General features: G+C 37.8%; 1 protein-coding gene across 1 annotated transcript in view; it reads left to right on the top strand.

Moving 5' to 3' along the window:
- LOC100522040 (formiminotransferase N-terminal subdomain-containing protein-like) overlaps window positions 1–13,937 on the top strand; it is a 181,709-nt gene extending 167,772 nt beyond the window's left edge. The window contains exon 7 of the mRNA XM_021075940.1: window positions 12,092–13,937. Within this exon, the coding sequence (XP_020931599.1) occupies window positions 12,092–12,126 (35 nt within the window). The 3' untranslated portion in view covers window positions 12,127–13,937. The remainder of the gene's footprint in view (window positions 1–12,091) is intronic.

Genomic DNA, 26,179 nt, shown 5'->3' with positions numbered 1-26,179 from the left:
CAAATATAAAGGTTTGGTTCATACCACCTGGTTAGGCACCAAGAATTTCTGCTCTCCTGTCACAGGTGTCAGATCTGCAAACATGAAATCTCTCCTGAACACTTCCTCCTCCTTTATCCTTCACAGGAATTTCCTCCAGTAAATATTTTGCATATCCAGTCCCATTTTGGCATTTGCTTCTTCAAGGAGCCAAACTGACACACAAGGGGAGTAGATCAACCTGATAAAAGGCATCTGCACAGTATCCTGCAATGTCACATTGGATGCTCTTCCTTTAGAGTACAAAGCAAGTACACTCACAGTACTCCAGCATTCACAATTCAACGCTGTATTGGTGGTCCGAGCCAGAGCAATAAGGCAAGAAAAAGAAAATAAAAGGCATACCTCTTAGACTCAACAAAATAAAACTGTGTTTACTCACAGATACATGATTATCTATGTAGAAAATCCTAAGGGATATATAAAAAAATCTTGTTAGAACTAGTAATGGGTTTAGCAAGGTAATTGGACACAAGGTCAATGTATGAAACTAAAGTATAATTCTAAATTTCAGAACTAAACAATAGGAAATTGCAATTAAACAATATAATTTATAATAGCATCAAACCCATGAAATTCAAAAATGTATATTTAGAAGCTTGAAACTTAACATGAAAGAAAGCTTGAAACTTAACATGACCAAATTCTTAATTCTCATTCACTTCCCCCAGTACTAACTCAATCCATAGTACCTATATTCTCTCAGCTATCCGATCTAAGCCCCCAGAGCTATTCTTTACTTTTCTCCTCCTCCTCATGTCATAGCCATCAACAATTCTGGTGATACTTAAAAAATATATCTTGAATCCTGCTGTTTTCAGCACCTTTCCTAGAGCAGTCCCATTTCTTGATCTTATAACTGGCCTCTGTGCTTCCATTTGTTGCTTCCATGGCCATGACCTCATAGTAAACATTTATTTGAGCGAGGTGTCCTAGCAGAATGGTCCTGACTCCTGAGGGAAGATCTTCATGGTACCTCAGTTCTCTGACTTACCAGGACATGGTAGGGAGTAGGTGGAGAGTAGGTAGTAATTTTCACCAGCAGAATTGTTTTAATCTTTGTTTTATGGTATTTTTTGCTTAAGTAAAGATTGTTACATCTTTGCATTTCTGTGGAGAGGGATGGTGTGATTGGGGCAGTTTGCAAGATTCCTAGTTCAAGAGCTCCCTCTGTTGTCAGTGTAGCATAGCGTTAATTTTTAAAAACTTGTGCGTGGTTGAGGGGGCTGTGGGTGTGTTCAGGGCATTTATGGGAGGAAGATGTTCCTTGATTTTTTTTCATATTCTTTTGTCTTTAATGGTCCTAACTTTCCTACTCTTGGTTTTTCCTCCTTCACTGCGCAGTTTTCTAAGGGCACTTTTCCTTTATCACTAAAGTCCCCCTTCCCCCCTTTGCCTGGAAAAGTTGCCTTCCCAAGAAGCCACCTTGAGTCTTGCACACACTTTAAGTCTCCTCCTTGATCTTGTTCTGATCCACGAGGACTCCTTCCCAGCATTTTTACATGTAGGGTGAACTGTCCCTTCCTGTGATTTTAGATCAGTATATGGCCTTTTCCCTCTTCTTTCTTCCCTGCAGTCTTCCCCAGACTATCCTCCCCAGAGGCTTGGGCAGCAGGAGTATAAGGGTAGCCTGCTAGGATTTTATGTTTACTTTTTTTTTTTTTTTCTTTTTTTTTTGCTATTTCTTGGGCCACTCCCGCAGCATGTGGAGGTTCCCAGGCTAGGGGTCGAATTGGAGCTGTAGCCCCCGGCCTAAGCCAGAGCCACAGCAATTCGGGATCCGAGCCATGTCTGCAACCTACACCACAGCTCACGGCAACGCCGGATCTTTAACCCACTGAGCAAGGGCAGGGACCGAACCCGCAACCTCATGGTTCCCAGTCGGATTCGTTAACCACTGCGCCATGACGGGAACTCCATGTTTACTTTTTTTAACCTCCGATAATTTGAAGTTTAGACATTCTGTCTTTTATTCATGCCAAGGGAATGCTTTTATGTAGTTTTCTCTGTTATTACTATTCTTTTATTTATTTATTTTTTTGAAAGGAATGTGTTGGGAGATATGAACTGACATAGCAACAAGTTACCTCAGTTATAGAATTTCTTAGTTTCACGCCTTTCAAAATTTGGGTAATTAGTTCACAAAAAGCTCTTTCCAGGCAGAGTTGTATTCTGCTGGAGGTAGGATTTAACTGATCTCTGGGGGGCCACCAGAAAAAAAAGAGTCCTATGAAATTAGGACAGATTCAGGATGATTTCAGAACCCATGCTGACAGTGATCTCCTAATATCTATTTACCAGAAATTGAGATAAAATCTGGGGAAAAAATTGTTGAGTATGCTGAGGATTTTCATTCTGATACTTTTTATTGGGGCTGGGTTAGAATGGAATTCCCTTATTCCAAAAAAAGGCAGCAAGAACTCTTCAGGGAGTAGAGCATCTACCAAAGTTTCTTCTTCCTCACCCATGTTGCCATGTCAGGGCTCTAGTTCTGGTTTAAGAGTTTGGTAGAAATATCTTTATGTACAAAGGTGATTATATTTTACCCTCTTTTTTTTTTTTTTTTGGCAAAGTCATCAAAATCCGATGTGTATTTTATACTTCCAGCAAATTAAAGTTTGGGCTAGCCATATTCCAAGCGTTTGATAGCCACATGGGTTACTTAAGTTATGGGTGATTTAAGAATGTAATCAAAAGTTATTAATGATGTTTAAGATGTAGAAAACTAAAATATAAGCTCACTTACAAAAACATGTATGTTAGATTGGATCATTGTTCCAATTCATCATGCTTTCCTTGTGTTTGAATTGCTCACCAAGGGCCCTGGCCCTGTAATTTTGAAGTCCCTCCCACTGAAATGAAATATACTTCCCTGTCCCACTGTAGTTGGGCTTCATCACTTGGCTTGATGGAATTTGGGTGAAATGTTAGCGTGTGCATTCAGGGCCAATGCTTTAAACCTCTTCCCTTTGATATGAAAAGAACATTTCCTGGATAGTCACTTATTCAAGGAAGAGAAAAGACATGTGGAACAGACTTACACCCAATCTTCAGCCTAGATCCTGGAATTCAAAGACCAGATCCCAGAGCCTGAAGTCCACCCTAGCCTGATAAGTTGCAGTCAACCTGCAGATTCGTGAGTGGGAGATAAGTGCATACCATTTTAAGCCATTGGGCTTTGGGGCGTGGTTTGTTACATAGCATTGTTGAAGCAATAGCTGACTAATAACATTACATAAAATAGGAGCAGAGGGCAGACACTGATTATCTGTCAGGAAAAAGTACTAAAATATATGCTTAATGCCAACTCATGCATATTGCAATCAGATTGGATACCCTAAGATTTGGAGCTAATAACTGGAGCATTTAGTCATCAATTTATCTCAAATATCCACACTGTAGCAAAATTTAAGGATTAAGAAATGGCTAGCAAATCAAAAGGTAATATGAGATCATACACCATTCTCTATAAATCCTAAATTAATATTCTAATCCCTAAATCAAGTTGATTAGTATCATTGTAAGTTGGTCCCAAAGATATCTATTCAGTCATTCACAGATATGTACCTGACAGTTCTCTAAGTTTGTTTCTATTTAGCAACAAAAAGAGTTTACACTTGTAGATATTTGCACATTACTAAGTACTTACCTCCATTAACAAAGTTCCTGTTCAGCATCCCTCCAAGATAGTCATACTCCTATTTACAGATGAGGGGAATGAAGTTCAGTTAGGAATGTTGATTGCTTAAGGTCACATGGTTAATAAATAATGAAACCAGATCTAGATTCTATCTCCTTCAAACCAGCCTTACTATGTCTTTATTATCTATTATTATCTGTAGAGACATTTTCAAAATTACGCATTTCCTAAAATGAAGGTCACAAAGAGTTCTCACAACACTTTCCCAAGGTTCTAAGGTTTGTTACTTAATGCAGTTATCATAGTATAGATGTTCAAACAGTAGAAAAACATTAGTTATGGAGTAAAAATTCTATGCTGATGCTCTGCTAGCCGTTTTCAGGTAAGTTAAAGTTAATACCTCTACAAACCTAATGTGCTTTAGTTAGTTTTGTTTTTGTATCATGTGGATTCATAAGTTGGAAAGTATTACTTTGGTTAAAACAGAGCTTTTCCAAAGAGGTCTACCAGCACACATCGTAATTATTGGCACATTATTGCACACAAACTCAAGCTACTTTACCACTTCTTTGTAAATAAAGACTACTTCATTTTTACATCCTCATGCTTGAAGTTGATGATATTTTATCTATCTACAGCAAGAAACAGCATTGTGTAGCCCCCGACCCCTAACACATTCAGTTAGTGAAAGCCTTCTACCTTCCACTTTTCCATAAACAACCTCAGGAGTCTACGATGAGCAATGACTTGGTTCTAAAAGACAACCTACAGCTACTGAGGATGATATCTTTTAGCCAATAGTTGCCATCTTGTTTATAAGGAAAATGCAGCCATTTTCTTTACTGTGTATACAAGCTCTGTAGAGCTGTTTGTTTGGTTTTTAACAAAGACAATACAAAAATAAATTAGGCCTCGATTTGGTTTAGGTAAGCAATCTTTTGAGCCACAGCTGTATTACTAACTGATCCATAATTGCTCTGCATTTATGAGGTACATAGTTTATTCTCTTGCTTGCCACACAATAGGCCGTGCAAGTTAAAAAGCTCCAAGTTTCAAGGCCTGGAGTTTTTGGGTGCCTGCCAGGACTGATCTGTTTAGCAAACAAGCTGGAGGGTGCTTATTAGTAGGTTGTGGCTTGCAGACCATGAAGCCCCTGGGGCCAGATGCACTGATCAAATGGTGGATCTATATACCAGCAAGGCCATTGGATGAAAAGGGGCACGGCACCACATTACTGAATATGCTTCTCATAGGCCTTAATTACGCCACTGTAAATGACTTCTTTTGTAACTCTTTCTGTTGGTCCAGAAGACAGGCTATTAAAGATTAACATAGGAACGATTTTTCAAATTAAAATGTAGACAATTCTGATGAGTTACAGCTATATTATTCATAGTATAAGAACAAGCCCCTGTTAGATTGGGAAAGTGAAGAGTCATATTTCTAGTGGAACAAAACATCTTATTTTCTCCAGTTGCATTTCTTTTTTAAAAAATTACTAGTCTTCTCTGCCCCCTGCTTAGATTTTTGTTTCTATTGAGTGACTCAAGGTGGCTTGAGGCTTTCAAATTAATGCCTGGTAGAGTATCATTGAGGCCTTAGAAGAATGAAGCTAGTCTGATCTATGTTACATCAAAAAAAAAAAAAAAAAACCAAAAAAAAAACTGGATAATGTCCTCTTTTGCCATTCTTGGTCTCACATATTTTTTTATGCCACCTTCACTAGTTTGCTCTCAGTTTTAAAGTGATAGCATAGAATATATTGTATGAGTGTTATATTTTAATAGGAGCTGTTTTAAGAATACAGATGTATGAGTGAATAAATTTTTGAGTCAGCTCAGCATGTCATTAACGAGACCTTTTGCGTCTCTTGCTCTACTGTTGATGGGTTAATAATTTGCTTTGTTAAGGTTAGGAGATTATTGCCCATTAAATACCAATTTCATAAAGTTATGTACAAGTGTGATATAGAGGAAGAGAGACTTGAGAACACAGAGCTATAATATTTGTTAAAATGATAATGAGTGACCCTAAATATAATTTGCATTCAAAACAGAGCCATCCATATTATGACGATGTGACAAAAGAACAGCATAAAACAGTTTTGTGTATGCAAATGATATTTCAATCCCAAATTTGAGAAATTCTGGTAAAGGGACCAAACTAAAAAATTTATTTCCAGTTTCACGATATTCTTAGATTTACTTTACCATCTGTAATATTGGCATGACTAAAGTAATTTTTATTTAGGAAGAAAGTATTTACATAGAAAAATATAATCCTAAAAATTATGGCTGTGGAGTTCCCGGGTAGCCTAGCAGGTTAAAGATCTGTCCTTGTCACTGCTGTGGCTTGGGTAACTGCTGTGGTGAGGGTTCAATCTCTGGCCCAGGAACTTCTGCATGCAGTGGGCAAGGTCAAAAAAAAAAAAATGTAACTGTTATGTCCACTAGAACTGTTTAGTGTTGATAAGATTGGCCATCTTTGTTTTTTACCAAAACATTTAAGAAAAACCAATGCACCATAAAAAACACTACATGTTTCTTCTTTTATATAAACCTCAAAACCATTTTACCTAAGAGCTATGAAACTCTTATTTTTTCAATTTTTAATTTTTTTTTGCTTTTTTTTTTTTTTGGCCTTTTAGGTCTGCACCTGCAGCATATGGAAGTTCCTAGTCTGGGGGTCAAGTTAGAGCTGCAGCTGCTGGCCTATGCCACAGCCACAGCAATGCCAGACCTAAGTTGTATCTGCAAACTATACCTCAGTTCACAGCAACACTGGATCCTTAACCCACTGAGTGAAGCCAGGGATCAAATCCGCATCCTCATGGATACTAGCCAGGTTCGTTACTGCTGAGCCACACGAGCAACCCCAGTTTTTTTTTTGTTTGTTTGTTTGTTTGTATTCTTTATTTTTTATTTTTTGACTTTAGAACTCTGTATATGTGTGTCATTTTACTATTTTAAAAAGCTTGTCTGATGGAAATTAGCTTTCTTTCTTTCTTTCTTTCTTTCTTTCTTATTAATTTATTTATTTTTGGCTGTGCTCATGGCAGGCGGATGTTCCAGGCCAGGGACTGAACCTGAGCCAGAGCAGTGACCCAAGCCACGGTAGTGACAACACTGGATTCTTAACCTGCTAGGCCACCAGGGAACCCCAGAAATTAGCTGTTTTGAAAGGTGCTTAAGCTTGTGCAATTTGGACATGCAAATTTCATTGGGTCTGAAAGTTTAGGACCTGGAGTAAATTAAAGTAGACAAAGTAGGCTGTGAGCTTGAAGCATAACTACCTAAAATTCATGAGAAGCTGAAATTCCTCCTTTCAATTTTTGTCATTTGTTTCAATCCAACACATATTTTAGGAATCTTTATAATGTTCCTGCTTCAGTGCATGATTCAGGAGAGACCAAGACCTGGTACCTGCTTTAGCAGAGTTCACAGTGTTTTTACTTTGCACAACTCCGGAGCCCTCTCCCTGAGATCCCCTCTGCCTTTCTGTGACTGGCAAACCCCAACTGACGCTTCAGAGTTCATCTCAGAGAGGTTTTCAGAAGAGGAGGAGCTTTCCCTGCCTCTGTTGCCTGGTCCTCTGAGGTGATCACCATGTCTTTGAGCTGCCTTCAAAGACCTCTGTTTTGCATGCACCTCTTCCCACTATAGTTACATGTTGTTTCTTCTGTCCTCCCCCCAACAAAGAAACCTATTCCTCTGTTGAGTATTTCCTATCTTGGGAGCTAATTCTTTGTTATTAAGATGAGAAAAATCGCCTTATGGACCAAATGAAGAAAAATTCTCCCCCGGCTTCTCCTCTCCAACCTCCTACTTCTAACCTGAGCTCCTTGTGTTCTACCCAAAAGGTAATTTGCTTCTCAGCCAATCCTGGGAGCAATAAGTAAGATACCTCTCAGCACAAGAGCCTTTGCTGGGGAGCAGTTTGGGGACTCAGAAACTGTATGAAGCCATTTCGGAAGTTCCATCCTTTCAGTTTCTCATACAAGTGTTTCCTCTATATAACAGTTTCAAAACACTGATCAGTGTTCGGCTCTAGGATTTTAGACTGGGGAGTCTTAACTGAGGCATTACCAATTCTACTAGTGTTCTGGGGCTGGCTTACCTATGTGCTATTATGTTGACTCCTTAGGCCTGGGTAGGACCAGTGCTGGCTGGAGGCTCCAGACAGCTGTTTGGAAGCAGCTTTGTCTGCTGCCCTGTGAACCATGCAGATAGTATCGTTATTACGAAGGATTAGGAAGCACTGGTTAGAGTAGTGGTTTCTAAATCTTTTTCTTTTTGGCTTTTTTTTTTAGGGCTGCACCTGCAGCACATTGAGGTTTCCAAGCTAGGGGTCCAGTCGGAGTTGTAGTTGCTGGCCCACGCCACAGCCACAGCAACTCGGGATCCGAGCCGAGTCTCCCACCTACATCACAGCTCACAACAATGCCAGATCCTTAACCCACTGAGCCAGGGATCGTACCCACATCCTCACGGGTACTAGTTGGGTTTGTTAACCACTGAGCCATGACGAGAACTCCTTTAAATCTTGATCAGGGTTAAAATCACTTGGGAGAACTGTTAAAAACAAAAAAAGAAGGGACCAGATTTCAGGCTGCCCCCCAGGTTCACAGAATCAAATTCTTTGGCTCCTGGAACCAGGAAATAAGTTCTTTTTTTCCCCCTATGAAGTGTTGTTTGCTAATTGGGAACAATTTAAATACTTAATAAGTATTTGTTCAAATAAATTGATGTATTTGTATGATGTAATATCACATAGATTGAAAAATTATATCGGAAAAATATGTAATAACATGGGAAGTTTTTTTTTTCTTTTTCTTTTTTTTTTTTTTTTTTTTTAGGGCCACAGCTGTGGCATACGGAGGTTCCCAGGCTAGGGGTCAAATTGGAGCTGCAGCTGCTGGCCTATACCACAGCCACAGCAATGCCAGATCTGAGCTATGTCTACGACCTATACTGGCAATACAGGATCATTAGCCCACTGAACAGGGCCAGGGATCCAACCAGGCATCATTATGGATACTAGTCCATTTCATTTCCACTGAGCCACAATGGGAATTCCACATATCTGTGATATATATGTTTTCAAATTCTTTTCCATTATAGTTTATTACAAGATATTGAATATAGTTCATGTACTATACAGTAGGACCTTGTTGTTTCTCTATTTTATATATGGCAGTGTATATCTGATAATCCCAAACTCTTGCTTTATCCCTCCACTTCCTTCCCCTTTGGTAAACAAACTTTGCTTTCTATATCTGAGTCTGTTTCTGTTTTATAAGTAAGTTCATTTGTATCATTTTTTAGATTCCACGTATTATTATGTGATACTTCTCTTTCTCTCTATGACTTACTTTACTCAGTATAATCATTTCTACATCCATGTTGCTGCAAATGGCATTATTTCATTCTTTTTGAAGGCAGAGTAATATTCCACTATATATACATATACACACACACACACACACACACACATATATATGTGTGTGTGTGTGTGTGTGTATATATATATATATATATATATATATATATATTCATCTGGTGATGGTTGCTTCTATGTCTTGACAGTTGTGTATAGTGCTGCTGTGAACTTTGGGGTGCATGTATCTATTTGAACTAGAGTTTTCTGTGGATACATGACCAGGAGTGGGATTGTTAGATCATATGGTACTTCTATTTTTAGTTTTTTTAAGGAACCATATTGTTTTCCATAGCGACTGCACTAATTTATTTTTATTTTTTTAATTTTTTATTGCACTTTGCAGATTTTGTTTTTTACAAATTGAAGTTTTGCAGCAAGTCTGCATCAAGCAAGTCTGTTGGTGCCATTTTTCCACCAGCATTATTTTTTAATTAAAGTATGTTTCTTTTTCCTTTTTTGATTTTTATAATTATTTTTATTTTTTTCCACTATAGCTGGTTTACAGTGTTCTGTCAATTTTCCACTGTACGGCATGGTGACCCAGTTACACATACATGTATACATTCTTTTTTCTCACATTATCATACTCCATCACAAGTGACCAGACATAGTTCCCAGCGCTACATAGCCCGATCTCATTGCTAATCCATTCCAAAGGCAATAGTCTACATCTATTAACCCCAAGCTCCCAATCCATCCCACTCCTCCCCTCTTCCCTCCAGCAACCACAAGTCTGTTCTCCAAGTCCATGATTTTCTTTTCTGTGGAAAGGTTCATTTGTGCCATATATTAGTTTCCAGATATAAGTGATATCATTTGGTATTTGTCTTTCTCTTTCTGACTTACTTCACTCAGTATGAGTCTCTAGTTCCATCCATGTTGCCGCAAATGGCATTATTTTGTTATTTTTTATGGCTGAGTAGTATTCCATTGTGTATATATACCACTTCTTCCTAATCCAATCATCTGTCGATGGACATTTGGGTTGTTTCCGTGTCTTGGCTATTGCAAATAGAGCTGCAATGAACATGCGGGTGCATGTGTCTTTTTCAAGGAAAGTTTCGTCCAGGTATATGTCCAAGAGTGGGATTGCTGGGTCATATGGTACTTCTATATATAGTTTTCTAAAGTACCTTCATACTGTTCTCCATAGTGGTTGTACCAACTTACATTCCCACCAACAGTGCAGGAGGGTTCCCTTTTCTCCATACACCCTCCAGCATTTGTTATTTGTGGATTTATTGTTGATGGCCATTCTGACTGATGTGAGGTGGTATCTCATGGTAGTTTTGATTTGCATTTCTCTAATAATCAGGGATGTTGAGCATTTTTTCATGTGCTTGTTTGCCATCTGTATGTCTTCCTTGAAGAAATGTCTATTCAGATCTTTTGCCCATTTTTCAATTGGATTGTTGGCTTTTTTGCTGTTGAGGTGTATTTTGTATATTTTAGAGATTAAGCCCTTGTCAGTTGCATCATTTGAAACTCTTTTCTTCCATTCTGTAAGTTGTCTTTTTGTTTTCTTTTTGGTTTCCTTTGCTGTGCAAAAGCTAGTCAGTTTGATTAGGTCCCATTGGTTTATTTTTGCTTTTATTTCTGTTGCTTTGGGAGACTGTCCTGAAAAAACATTTGTAAGGTTGATGTCAGAGAATGTTTTGCCTATGTTCTCTTCCAGGAGTTTGATGGTGTCTTGTCTTATATTTAAGCCTTTCAGCCATTTTGAGTTTATTTTTTTGCATGGTGTGAGGGTGTGTTCTAGTTTCATTGCTTTGCATGTAGCTGTCCAGGTTTCGCAGCAATATTTGCTGAAAAGACTGTCTTTTCCCATTATATGTTCTCGCCTCCTTTGTCAAAGATTAATTGACCATAAGTGTCTGGGTTTATTTCTGGGTCTATTCTGTCCCATTGGTCTCTATATCTGTTTCAGTACCAGCACAACACTATCTTGATGACTGTGGCTTTGTAATATTGCCTGCAGTTTGGGAGAGTTATGCCTCCTGCTTGGTTTTTGTTCTTCAGAATTGCTTTGGCAATTCTGGGTCTTTTGTGGTTCCTTATAAATTTTTGGATTGTTTCTTCTAGTTCTGTGAAAAATGTTGTGGGTAATTTGATAGGGGTTGCATTGAATCTATAGATTGCTTTGGGTACTATAGCCATTTTTATAATATTAATTTTTCCAACCCAGGATCATAGAATATCTTTCCATTTCTTTACATCTTCTTTAATTTCCTTGATTAATGTTTTATAGTTCTCAGCATATAAGTCCCACCAACAGTGTAGAAGGGTTCCCCTTTCTCCCTACTCTCTCCAGTGGGAAACACATCCTTTAGAAATCTCTCAGGTGACTCTCATGTTCTACAGATCCAGATTGGAAAGCCTCTGGATTATAAGCATGGCCTTTGGGATGAGACATGCCTGTTTCAAATCACGGCTCCATCACTATGAACTTCGTAAGTTATACAACTCTTTGAGCCTCTGTAAAATGTAGACAAAACCACATCATGCGGAGGGAAGAAGTACATAGCACCATGCCTGGTCCCAAGGAACACTAAATAAATCGTAGTTATCATTGTCATTTTGTTTTTGTTTTTGTTTTTTTTAGGGGCATACCTGCTACATATGGAGATTCCCAGGCTAGGGGTCAAATCAGAGCTGTAGCCACTGGCCTATGCCACAGCCACAGCAATGCTGGATCCTTAACACACTGAAGCCAGGGATCAAACCTGCATCCTCATGAATGCTAGTCAGATTCATTTCTTCTGAGCCATGACAGGCACTCTGCATTGTTATTATTATTTACACTTACTGGTACTTTTTGACCGGAGTTAATGCATCTCCCATGGACCCTCCCATTCCCATGTTTATCACTCAAGATTAAGGCTACTGAACAACTATCCCTGGATCACATATATTTAGCAGTTTAGGGACCTCTAGAGATGGATTTGCACTTATTGCTCCACCTGCCATTTCCAGGGCACAGAGCTGCAAACTCACAGCACAGACAGTGATGACAGAGAAGAGAATCAAGCAAACCAGCTCACCAGCCCATGAACTGACTCCAGCTTTACCACCTGAACCAATCTGGCTCTGGCTAATTTTGAAAAAGGTGAAATAGCTCTCAGTATATTGCCCAGGTGAGGAAAAAAGAAGTTTTTATTTCCTTTGCTAACACAGATAAGCATTCATATGTTGTAAGTATAAATTCTTGTGTTTAACATTTTGCTTTGCATTAAATTCTGGCTTTGACCAAGACTTCCTAGAGTATTAATAAAACCTTGAGCTTCTGCTAGACAAGCAAAATTTTCATTGGTCAAAATTAAGAACAGTGCCATCTTCTATAAGCTTCTAGGAAAGAAAAAAATCAACTACAGCAAATGATTAAAAGGCAGCACCACTTTTAAAGATAAAAGTTTATAATTAGCATGGAAGTTCTGTAATTTAAAATGGAAAGTTTGTGAAGCTATAGGAAAGCAGGGTAAACTTTAGCTACAAAATAACCGGTTTCATATGTTAAAAATATCAATCATTTAACCCAAAGTGAACCAATTATCACACATTTCCTCTAATAAGGGAATCTCAGAGGTAAGCTTAGAGGAAATAAGTTGCATCCTTAATACCAATGACCAAACTTTTGCCATATTTTATTCTCTAAATTTCTAATTCCAAATTTCTGTTCCACTCAAGTTACTGAGTTCAGTATTGTTTTTTATTTTAATACGGTAGGAGTACCTACATAGTATATGCACTGAGGTTTTTCATCAATGTAATAACCACGTATCACTTATATAATTGTTATTATGCAGACAAATATGCCTTTCACAGTCATCTGGGATCCATTTGGAATAGCATAACTGCTGTTTTAACTTAGAGTTAGCTTTATTTCAATATTATTTCACTTCCGTATATCAAAAGCATATTTTGCAGCTTGACAGGTAATACATTGGTATTGTCAAAGAACTGTCAGTCATTTCAGAATATAGTCTTCTGATCAACTGATATGAACTTGATACATGGTAGATAGCTTATCAAGTGTCTGTTTGGATTCTTTCATTTGGAGTGTGTTAACTGAAACTACAACATGAAGAAACTTGATCTCAGGCCAAAGTAATGGAATTTTTGTACCTAAGATATACAGGGTTTTGGGGGGTAAGGGAGAGTAGGTGATGAAATACTTCACTGTGTGGTGCCAACTCCTTTTGCTTCCCCCAAGAGTTAGTTTAAAATTGAGATCACTGAGTTCCAAAGCCCACTGCACTCTAGGAAATAATTTAAACTGTGCAGTGGTATGAGTATCATTTTATTCATAGCACATGACAAAGAAAAATAGATTTGACTACCAGAGGTTTCGTTTAAGAAAAGCAATTGGTTTTTACCACCATGATCATATCTCTGTTCACACGGATGATGAACAGTAGAGATAGTCCACCAGCTTTCTTCTGGGATCTGCAGTAAGTCTGGGATATCTTCCCAGCACTTCTGGCACACCCCATACTAGACTTCAGTGATTAACTGAAACTTGCCCAGTGCTCCACTAAGTAAAATGTAGAATTTATGTTCCATGACTATTCATGCTCCAAAACTAAGACTTCAGTCATATGTCTCTCATATAAAAAGTTAAGTAGGAGCCTAGAGTTTTCCATGAACATGTCAGGTCAAAGAGAGCCTGTGATTGCTTTGACTGGTTTGATCATTCACTTGATAGATTTACTTACTTGTATACATAGTGTACTCTGAACTTCCACTCCACTGTATTTTAAAATAAGTTGTTTTGGAATTCCCATAGTAGCTCAGTGGTTAACGAGCCCGATTGGCATCCATTGGGACACGGGTTTGATCCCTGGCCTTGCTCAGTGGGTTAAGGATCCTGCGTTGCTGGGAGCTGTGGTGTAGGTTGCAGACGCGGCTCAGATCTGGCATAGGCCAGCAGCTGCAGCTACGATTTGGCCCCTAGCCTGGGAACCAACATATGCCACTGCCAATGTGGCCCTAAAAGACAAAAAGACAAAAAAATAAATAAATGATAAAAATAAAATAAAATAATTTGTTTTGTGTTGGTGAGGTTGTATTCTATACCCAGTTCATCAAAAGTTCTTGGGTGCAGAAATTGGATTCTGTATTTCTGCAACATTGGATTAGAAACAGTACTTTAATTTTTTTAATTTATTTGTTTTTGTCTTTTGTCTTTTTAGGGATGCACCCGCATCACATGGAGGTTCCCAGGCTAGGGGTCTAATCAGAGCTGTTGCCTGCGGGCCTATGCCAGAGCCACAGCAATGCCAGATCCAAGCCACGTCTGCGACCTACACCACAGGTCATGGCAATGCCCGATCCTTAACCCACTGAGCAAGGCCAGAGATCGAACCCTCAACCTCATGGTTCCAGGTTGGATTCGTTTCCACTGTGCCACGACGACGGGAACTCCTAGAGACAGTATTTTATTTTATTATTATTTTTTTTTGTCTTTGTTGTTGTTGTTGTTGTTATTGTTGCTATTTCTTGGGCCGCTCCCACGGCATATGGAGGTTCCCAGGCTAGGGGTTGAATCGGAGCTGTAGCCACCGGCCTACGCCAGAGCCACAGCAACGCGGGATCCGAGCCGCGTCTGCAACCTACACCACAGCTCACGGCAACGCCGGATCGTTAACCCACTGAGCAAGGGCAGGGATCGAACCCGCAACCTCATGGTTCCTAGTCGGATTCGTTAACCACTGCGCCACGACGGGAACTCCTAGAGACAGTATTTTAAAAACACTTAAATGAATTATGTGAATTGATTGCAACTTGTCTGGATTACTTAGAGATTTGCTTTAATTTTTCCCCTTATATATGTATGCACTAGCACTTTGCAGTTAGGGCAAGCCTCTAACTAACTAACCCTGATCAGCCATACAGGAAGAATGGAGTTACCCAAAAATTCTGGGAGACTTCTGCCTCAGAAAAACCCATGCAGTTAAATGTATGAAAGTAGAATGAATAGAATACCTCTATCTGAATTAAAGATAAAAAGATGATGATGTGTGTACATGTGGTGGAAGATGGGGGGGATTCTTTATGGTTCTTGAGGGAGTACAGTATCTGGGTAAAGGCATTTGCATTCTCTTTGAGACTTTATCTCCAAAATTCTGCCACCTGAGTCATATTCTTGCCAAACGCACAAAAATTGTGGTCAGTGTGGACTGAATATTTCCTATGCTTACCAGCCTCTAGATTGGCGCTTCTCCTTGTGTTAGTGTTGCCATCAGAGATTATTGGAGCTAGTTACATCATATTCTAGAATAAACGGTTTAACATTTTTAGACTACCATTTTGACTCCACATTATTTCAATCAAATCAAGATCAGTCCAGAGAAAGGCAAAGTAACATCAGTATAAAGGAAGCACCAACTCCACAGAGGAAAACAAATCAGCATGCGGTACATTTTAATGAAATGATCATTATGAAAGATTACAGACTCAATGGAAAAAAAGGAAACCACAGAAACCTTTGTCTGTTTGTGAAGAAGCTTAAGTATAACTGTCATTTACAGTTTAAATCTATTCCTAGGTATGCCGACTATCTTCTCACCACACTTGGGAAAGTATATACATTTTCTCAAAAGTCATTCCTTACTGAACTAATACTTTTTCAGGAAAAAAAACAAACAAACTGTGTTTACCCTCATGCTTAAAAGTGAAATTTTTCTTAAAGATTTTAAGCAACTTATACCATAACATATATAAAAACTGCCTTCCCTCCAACGCTGCCCCCCAACCTTGCCAACTAAATTGACACCAAATCTGAGACTCAATAGAAATATTCCTATTTGACATTATGGGTAGTTGATCCAGAGGATTTGGAAATTGCTGTTATTAACTTAAGAGAGGCAAGTAGGGCTGTGGTCTGCTGAGCATATGTAGTTGGTAGCAGTCTATGCTGTATCTCAATCTGTATTTTCAGATACTTTCTCTAAAGTTGTACAGAGTTCATTCAAAAATGCTGTTGATGAAAATGCATGTGTATATACCGTATTTGAGGTTACATACTTAAGGTGAGTTAGTGACATAACTGCTCTATTAAAAAGATGTGCAACTTTAAGTGCCATAACACTGGGAAGTGGAGATAGTTATAGTGCCACTGTTTGTCTTCAGAAAAGAAATCCCTGCATCCTACTCCCACCTACATCTTCAAGTATTGAGTAAGAATACCTATAGCAGACCAAGGTTTGTCTAATGAGTTATGAAAATTGTTTCTTTTGAGAACCAGGCTCTGCTCACAGAAGAATAATTGAGTCATCACTACTATCATGTGAATCCATCTTAAAATTACAATGCTTGGGTCCCTGTGGGAACAATTTGTCATGGGAGATAATTACTGAAAGTATAAATATGGTTTAATTCTTTGGCAAGTGGTAACAAAATCAGAGACAGTTACCCATCACCACTCTAATTACCTGATAGGGTTTATTAAGCACCCATGGGCCACTAGCTCTATGTTGTGGATTGAACTATCAATTAAAGTGGCCAGAGATCTTGCCCTCTAGGCACCAACAAGAGAGAACAGATAACAGATCATCATTTGCACAAACTGAACAGTTCTCAGTCCTGCTTTTCAAACATCATGACTTTGTTGGCTGTCACATATCGCTGAGCAAACTGTTGTAGACAGTATAAGTTCCAGGACCAAAGTTGGAGGATTATGACTTCCACAGGGAATTAAAGGTCTTAGTGCCTCTGCCAGGTATTTATTGTATATGTCTGTGAATGCAAAAATACATTTTGGATCAAAAAGAAATACTGTCAAGAATGTGAATGGGTTGCTCCATCCTTCCACCAGCCAATCACAGATTCCTAGAAGAAAGCTCAAGAGTATCAGACTTGGCCAGGACTTCTCAGGTGATTAACCACCTTCCCAGTTATATGGAAGTCTTCATCAGCTGAGGTTATCACTGGCAGTATTAAAAAGAAGCCCATTACAGACAGACCAATGGAACAGAATAGAGAATCCGGAAATAAACCCTGACACCTATGGTCAATTAATCTTTGACAAGGGAGGCAAGAACATAAAATGGGAAAAAGAAAGTCTATTCAGCAAGCATTGCTGGGAAACCTGGACAGCTGCATACAAAGCAATGAAACTAGAACACACCCTCACACCATGCACAAAAATAAACTCCAAATGGCTGAAAGACTTACATATACAACAGGACGCCATCAAACTCCTAGAAGAGAACATAGGCAAAACATTCTCTGACATCAACATCATGAATATTTTCTCAGGTCAGTCTCCCAAAGCAATAGAAATTAGAGCAAAAATAAACCCATGGGACCTAATCAAACTGACTAGCTTTTGCACAGCAAAGGAAACCAAAAAGAAAACAAAAAGACAACTTACAGAATGGGAGAAAATAGTTTCAAATGATGCAACCGACAAGGGCTTAATCTCTAGAATATATAAGCAACTTATACAACTCAACAGCAAAAAAACCAATCAATCAATGGAAAAATGGGCAAAAGACCTGAATATACATTTCTCCAAAGAAGATATACAGATGGCCAACAAACACATGAAAAAGTGCTCAACATTGCTGGTTATAAGAGAAATGCAAATCAAAACTACGATGAGATACCACCTCACACCAGTCAGAATGGCCATCATTAATAAGTCCACAAATAACAAGTGCTGGAGGGGCTGTGGAGAAAAGGGAACCCTCCTGTACTGTTGGTGGGAATGTAAACTGGTACAGCCACTATGGAGAACAGTCTGGAGATACCTTAGAAATCTATACATAGAACTTCCATATGACCCCGCAATCCCACTCTTGGGCATCTATCTGGACAAAACTCTACTTAAAAGAGACACATGCACCCGCATGTTCATTGCAGCCCTATTCACAATAGCCAGGACATGGAAACAACACAAATGTCCATCGACAGATGATTCAGAAGATGTGGTATATACACAATGGAATACTACTCAGCCATAAAAAAGAATGACATAATGCCATTTGCAACAACATGGATGGAACTAGAGAATCTCATACTGAGTGAAATGAGCCAGAAAGAGAAAGACAAATACCATATGATATCACTTATAACTGGAATCTAATATCCAGCACAAATGAACATCTCCTCAGAAAAGAAAATCATGGACTTGGAGAAGAGACTTGTGGTTGCCTGATGGGAGGGGGAGGGAGTGGGAGGGATCGGGAGCTTGGGCTTATCAGACACAACTTAGAATAGATTTACAAGGAAATCCTGCTGAATAGCATTGAGAACTTTGTCTAGATACTCATGTTGCAACAGAAGAAAGGGTGGTGGAAAAACTGTAATTGTAATGTATACATGTAAGGATAACCTGACCCCCTTGCTGTACAGTGGGAAAATAAAAAAATATATTAAAAAAAATAAAAAGAAGCCCATTAAAGCTGCAAAAAAATTAAATTTTCATATACCTCTGAAGGATACACTGGACTTGCAATTGGATTTACTTGGAAATTTGAATATTTGAGTAGCCAGAAAAGATTCTAATGTTTATTGACTGTCTTGCAAGTAGTAAGCCAAAGCCCATTTGTGGTGTATCATGGCTTGTCATGATCATTTGTTTTTCTCTGCTCTTTATTTTGCCAACATCATCCAAATAACGAATTCTAATATATTATTCCCAATTGTATGATGTTGTGCTTTTCATGGATGGTAGTCTATTGCTGTTTTAACTTGGAAGAAACTGAAAGATGCTTCTTTGTGGAAAAGATTATGATAAATGAGATCTCAATCTTAAAAAACTAAAAACAGTTTTGGATGCAAAACTTTAAACCTAAGTGGTGGTGTACAGTGGGAGGAGAGATGAAAGGAACTTTGGTCTTTGAAAAAATGTGTCCCCTCTTTGCAACTGCAGAAGGGGTACCCAAATGATGCCACTCATTGAATAATGTCTTGAAAATGAATTCTTGGAAGATAGATTATCTTCTCTATGTTCTGGAAAGAACCTACAAAATGCTTCCTATAGAAGAATCCTCAATGTAGCATTTGATGATGACTAATCCATTTTAGGTGAGCATTCTCTTAGTGAAAGATCTGCGCAGGACTATGAGAAATCTATTATATGCACCAGGTTTTTTTTTTCTTTTACGGAAAAATTTATTCATATTTTATGCCTAATACACATATGTTCTGATTATCATTAATCAATTAAGTAGCACCCATTATGCATATTTTTGCCTAATTGTGAAATTTGTAAATAGATTATAACATTTTGAATGCTGTGGTTAATTACAACCCTGATCAAACACTGTGTATATTGAACAATACAGTATACTTCTATATGGAATCTAAAGCCTGGTAGACTCATGTAAAATCTTAGAATGGGATCAGAGTCTTGGGTTCATGTAGTCTCATCTCCTTTCAGATTCAGAGTTATCTTTTTATATTCACGATGTGTAGCACACCTGTATTGGTCAAGGTCCTCCAGAGTAACAGAACCAATAGGATGTATATGTCTATAAAGAGATTTACTTTAAAGAATTGGTTCATGTTATTATGGAGGCTGGCGAATCCAAAACTGGCAGGGTGGGCCAGCAGGCTGGAGACCAGGGAAGAGCTGATGTTACAGTTCAAGTCTTACGGCTGTCAACTGACAGAATTGCCACCTGTTAGGGAAAGGTTAGTCTGTTGTTCCATTCAGGCCTTCAATTGATTGGATGACGCCCACCCACATTAAGGAAGGCAAAGTCCACTAATTTACAATTTATCCCATCAAAAAAACACCCTCACAAAAACATTCAGGATAATGTTTAACTGTATATCAGGGCGCCGTGTCCCAGCCCAATTGACATATAAAAGTAACCATCACAACACCCAACAATGGCATTGAAAGGAGTGTTGCTTTCCCCTTTTTACTCTCTTTGAGCAACAAAATCTTGCTTGTAATAGGGAGGTAATACACACGCATATATACACATACACACAAGGGGTTCATACTTAGACTTAATTAAAATAAAGATTAACAGAGAACGAATGGATCTGCACTGTGGAATGACAACCCTACACATTTTACCATATGAATAAATCTATCACCAGTATATATAACCATTTGCAGGAGTTTTAAAGTGGGAGAAGAGATCTGGTTTAACATTCTGGTTCCTCATCACTGAAAGTCTTGTGACTTTTTCTCCATGTAAATGGCATCTAGAAACTCTTCTAGATTTTCATCATCTTTTGTTTGTTCTACCAGACTCTTGACCCAAGCTAGAGAACAGATGTCTTTATTTCAGGACAGTAGCCTGGGTCAATTTCTGAACTTACTCGTATGCCCTTTTTTCTCTTCTCTCCTGATCCTGCATAATATGCAGATATTCAGAGCCTCTCATATTCCAAACCCTGCAAATATTCAGAGAGAAATCTTGGCTTTTCTATTTCTTCTCCCACAGCATTTCATCACTCTAGTTTTCTAGAGTATCAAGCAACCCTTTGGAAGATATTAATCACACTTTTCTTATATTCTCAAAATCCAAATGATTCTAGAGACTGAACCAGAAAAGCAAGAGTATTTCCACTTTCCTTCCTCTTTTCCATACCTTATATATCTCTATACAAACCCAGGGACTTGCCACACCAAAGCAGAACTCTCCTTCAAGATGACAGAGGAGAGAGAATGAGCAGGTGAAAGCAAAGTTCTCCTTAGCCCAGGTATTGGGAGTGGGGGAGGGGTGGGTTGTGTAGCAAGGAGGAGAAAGCTGGGAAATCACAAAGTAATATAGTCATCCCAAGTATATTTCTAATTAACCATTTCTTTGCCAACATCATATAGATCACACACTATCTTCAACAGATGCACCATCTACTCTAAGAGGATGGGAAATGTGGTAATGTCTAACGTCGCACATGCCAATTTTGTACAGCTCTAACTTGTAGGAATTTCTTCTATTGTGGCAACATCTTCTCTTCAGAATCTTCACTTGTTCACCTACATCTGCCTCCAGGAAGAATGAGTCTTTATTATCCATAGTAGAAATACATGAATACAATATAGCTCCTAAATCTCATTTTTTCTGGTTTAAATCCCAGTTCCCTCAGTTAATCTTTATGTGACATGATTTTTCAGACTTCCCTCTCTTAGTTGCCTTTCTGGATGCTCCCTAGATTTTCAATGTTAAGATGGCTCAGAACCAAACTGAGTATTCCACCCTTACTCTTCTATCTTTATTATGATGTTTCATCTGCCCCATCTATTGTTCTGGCCTTTCAAAATCTAGTTGTCTGAAAATCACATGACATATCAAGGACCCAGAAATATGAAAGTTCTAATACAAAATAACAGCTGATGAGGGAGAGCAGTGGAACCAAATAAACTTAAATAAAAGTAACTACTTCATACTCATACAAAATTGAATGCAAAAATAATTCTTTTGAAATAAAATATTAAAAATTATTTTTAAAATTATAAAATGAGAAGGTAATAATTTAGTGTAATGATCTACATATAAATCCCTGATTGTATCAATAAAGGCCAGAAGTGTACAGGGGAAAGGAGAGAGGGAGTAAACACATACCAAACTCCTGATATCACTTAATGAAAATCATAGGTTTTGTTACATTCATGACTTTGATATTTTTGTGAAATATAAGTTTACATATGCTTTGAAAAACTTAGCAGCAATCACAAGTAAGACGAAAAAAACATAGACTGTCTATGTTCCAAATTTCTATGGAAGATAAAAGGAATCAAAACACCAATCAGAGAGTAAAACACAGGCACACACAAAATAAACAGCAAAACATTACCCTACAACAAAAGGAATAAACAAAATACTAAAACTAAGGTCAAATATCAGATACAATAATTGAAGTAAATTTTGTAAACTTTCCAATGAAAAAGCATACATTCTTTAGGATAAGCTTTGAAAAAGATAGGAAGGGGTTTCAAAAAAGACAAAGAAAAGAATAGGTGGATTTAAAACAAAATAGCACAAATGTTTAAAACAAAAACATAAAACATTACAATAAATAGAGCAGAAAATGGTTGCTCCCTTTGATATATAAAGAACACATAATAGTCAAGGAAAATAATTTATTTTCATTAGAAAAATGAATAATATACAATAACAATTCATAGAAAAAAACACAAATGGTAATATTTATGTGGAAAAATATTTAATGTCACTGTAGTCAATGAAATTCAAACCAAATGAAAAGAAAATTTGAGATTTTTTTTGCTTACTGGCTGCTTTTTGCCTAACAAATCAACAAAGAATTTGAAAGGGGAATATTTTGAATGAGAGTAAAATGGTTTTTTTCTCAAACCACTGGTGGTGGTGATATAAATTGGTGCAAACTTTCTGAGTTTAAGTTCAGTACTATGTATCAATAATCTTTTTTTTTTTGGTCTTTTTGCCTTTTCTTGGGCCGCTCCCACAGCATATGGAGGTTCCCAGGCTAGGGGTCAAATCGGAGCTGTAGCCACCGGCCTAAGCCAGAGCCACAGCAACGTGGGGTCCGAGCTGCTTCTGCAACGTACACCACACCTCACGGCAATGCCAAATCCTTAACCCACTGAGCAAGGCCAGGGATCGAACCCGCAACCTCATGGTTCCTAGTTGGATTCGTTAACCACTGCGCCACGACGGGAACTCCAATGTAGCAATAATCTTTAAAACATCTTTTTACTCAATAATTCCACTTCTGGAAATATACCATAAGGAAATAATCAGAAGTACATATAAATATTTTTTCATAATAAAGAAATTATTTATTTGTTAAAAATAATTAAAAATTTTAGATAATACATAATGATTAAATCAATCATAATGTGTGACTGAGTCACTAGAAATTGTTTTTAGAGTTTAATGACATGGAGTCGAAGATTATAATCAAATGCTGGTGAATAAAATGTATGATTTTAATCCTGTAAATGGTGTGTGTGCTTCCTCAACTCTAAATACATTTTTGATATTTTAATACTTCTTATTAGGACAAATTATCCCTTTAATATAATTCCTTTCTCAATCCCAAAGCTGCTTTTTTTTTTTTTTTTTTTTTTTTTTTTTTTTTTTTTTTTTTAGCTATTTCTTGGGCGGCTCCCGCCACATATGAAGGTTCCCAGGCTAGGGGTCGAATCAGAGCTGCAGCCACCGGCCTACGCCAGAGCCACAGCAACGCGGGATCCGAGCCGCGTCTGCAACCTACACCACAGCTCACAGCAACGCCGGATCCTTAACCCACTGAGCAAGGGCAGGGACCGAACCCGCCACCTCATGGTTCCTAGTCGGATTCATTAACCACTGCGCCACGACGGGAACTCCCAAAGCTGTTTTTAAATTGAGGGATTATCTCACAATAAATTGCATTTTGGAGTCAAGAAACAGTGTGTCCCCCTGCTTTAAAAAATTGCTTGTATAATTAGAAAATATTATTTTTTTTCTGAATTAGAAAATTATGCCCTGTGGCATACTTGTAAAGGCTGCTTCTTGTTTTGGTATTTATTGAAACTATCTTATAGGAAGAGTTCCTCTCTGCCATGTTGATGAGATATGTCTATTACCTGCCCATCTATTTACCTTACTAAAGAGGGAATGAAGGTGTTCCAGCTGTGGTGCAAAGGGTTAAAAATCCAGTGTTGTCTCTGCGGCTGCTAGATTCGATCCCTGGTCCAGGAACTTCCATATGCCTTAAGTGTGGCTGAAAAACAAAAAAGAAAAATAGACAGGGAGAAAATGAAGCCTACTTGGAGTGGATTTTGAATATGAGTACACACTAGAGCCTATTGATCAGCATTTTGTTTTGTAAGGTCAACAGATCGCTTGTTTAATCGTCCTTTCTGGAATTTTGCAAGATAAAAATATCACATCTACTTACTGTTTCTAGATTCTGCTCCCAAATCTCATATTGCCCACTTTCTGAAAATCCAAGGACTTTGTTATTTCAGTCTCCTGACATATCTCAGGGTCTCCTTGATTCTATGGTGACCCCCACATTACCTGAAAGTCCTAGGGTGCAAGTCCTCTGGAGATGGAGTGTAGGATTCATTTAAGCAGCCCATTCTTTCAAGAAATTTGTGTACTCTTTTAACCCATGCTGGACTTCATAAATTTTTAAGATAATTTTCCTTGATTGAAGTACTTCTCTCATCTCCAGTACTGTACATTTTACTTTCTTGTTCACATCTGTGATCTAAACAGAGTTGAAATGATAGGTTTTATTGCCTTTGTCACTTTTGTAAGCTTTGGCTTATCAGCACATTGACGATTCTGACAATTTTCTTATACATTTCACAGTTTGTGTCCTTGGTTACGCAACCTTCTTTGCATTTATAAATGTATTCTTTCAAAATTTCAACTCATCGTAATTTCTGGGCAGTCTTACTGACATCTTTATCTTCATATTTACTCATAATAATGTGGTCAGAATTTCATTTTTAGAACCCTCATCTCTCTTAAGCCTTGTTCTCTTTCCCAGTCTCTCTTTATAAAGCCATATTTGAACTTTCTCTAAACGGTTTTTCAAAATTTTTGTTGTTGTTCTCAAGGCAGTGGGTACATGCCTGACTCTGATCAACAGTCTACATCTTAGATAATAGCAGTTCCATGGTGACATGATCACTCTCTCCTGCTTTAATGTTTCCAGAAAATGAAAGATTTAAATGAGCAGGAAACTTTGTCGAGATAATTAGGCTAAGTAATTGATATCAGTGAGTAGCTTTGTAGCAGGGATCTGCTTGGTCCTGACTGTTCACTTTTATTCTGTAACACAAAGTGAGAGCTGTCAGTTTTGGGTTTTGCCCTCAGGGAAATGCAACATGACTGGTTCGGCAACTTCAGCTATAACTTCGTTTGAAAAGCTTTAATGTCTACATACACACAGTATAGAAGAATACATAGTACACCCAGAGTGCATTGAAATCAAGACTCCAAAGGACCTCAACATGCTTCTCCAGGGCCCTGTAATTCATGACCACAATGAGCAGAACAGCAGTGTTCCTTGTTTATTCCATCTGAGTAACCCAATAGTAGTAAAATTAAAACTTCATAAACAAGAAGACATTGAACTCTTTAGCAAATTCAACTATGTTGTGAAAAAGCCCAAATAGGTTTTTCAATGCAGACATTTTGTCGAGACTCTTAATTTGTTTGTCAAACCCAAAATGTGGGAGTTTCAACAATTGTTATTTCTTTTCCATGTGGGATATAGCAATATAACAACTTATATTGTTAGCATTTTGTCCTAGCCTTTTTTAAGATTCCAGCTTAATTCTCAATTGAAATGATGATGTCTGTCATAGCTAAGGAGCATGTAAAGATATTTAACATGTGTTGGATGAGTGTTTGCCTAAAAAAGTCCATAGGTGTGAAGGTAGAAAATATTAGAACTTTAATTTATATTCATTGTTTGTCTCGTCAATTTTCATCTTTGTGGATATTTATAATATATAATAGTAATTTATAAAACATGTTAATAGATACATATAAATATATAACAGGGGTTAAAATTTATTGATTGTGGTGCATGCTCTAAAAAGCTGGGAACCATGCGTTTTGTAGAAAAGTGGTCCTCAACATTTTTATTATCTGTAATGTATATTTTATGTATTCACACACATATATGACATACATTTATGAAATGTAATATGTATTCTCCCAGAGCCTGGAGTTGATATTTTGCTACATTAAAAAATGGAGTCTTTTAGTATTTACTGAAAATCCAAGAGAAATAAATATGCTAGAGTATGGAAAAACAAGTTAAATTAACCAGTGAAATAGATATACAATGTAATATTACTCAGCCATCAAAAAGAATGAACGAATACCATTTGCAGCAACATGGACAGACCTAGAGATTCACACTAAGTGAAGTAAGTCAGATGGAGGGAGACAAGTATCATATGATATGGCTTGTATGTGGAATCTAAAACAGTGACACAAATGAACTTACAAAACAGAAATAGACTCACAGACATAGAAAACAAGTTTATGGTTACCAAAGGAGAAGGGGGGAGGGATAAATTAAGAGTTTGGGATTTGCAGATACACATACTATATATAAAATAGATAACTAACAAGGACCTACGGTGCAGCACAGGGAACTATATTC

Source organism: Sus scrofa, chromosome 15 (genome assembly GCF_000003025.6).
Source record: "Sus scrofa isolate TJ Tabasco breed Duroc chromosome 15, Sscrofa11.1, whole genome shotgun sequence".
Classification (NCBI taxonomy): Eukaryota; Metazoa; Chordata; class Mammalia; order Artiodactyla; family Suidae; genus Sus; species Sus scrofa.
This window is presented reverse-complemented; position numbering and strand designations above follow the sequence as displayed.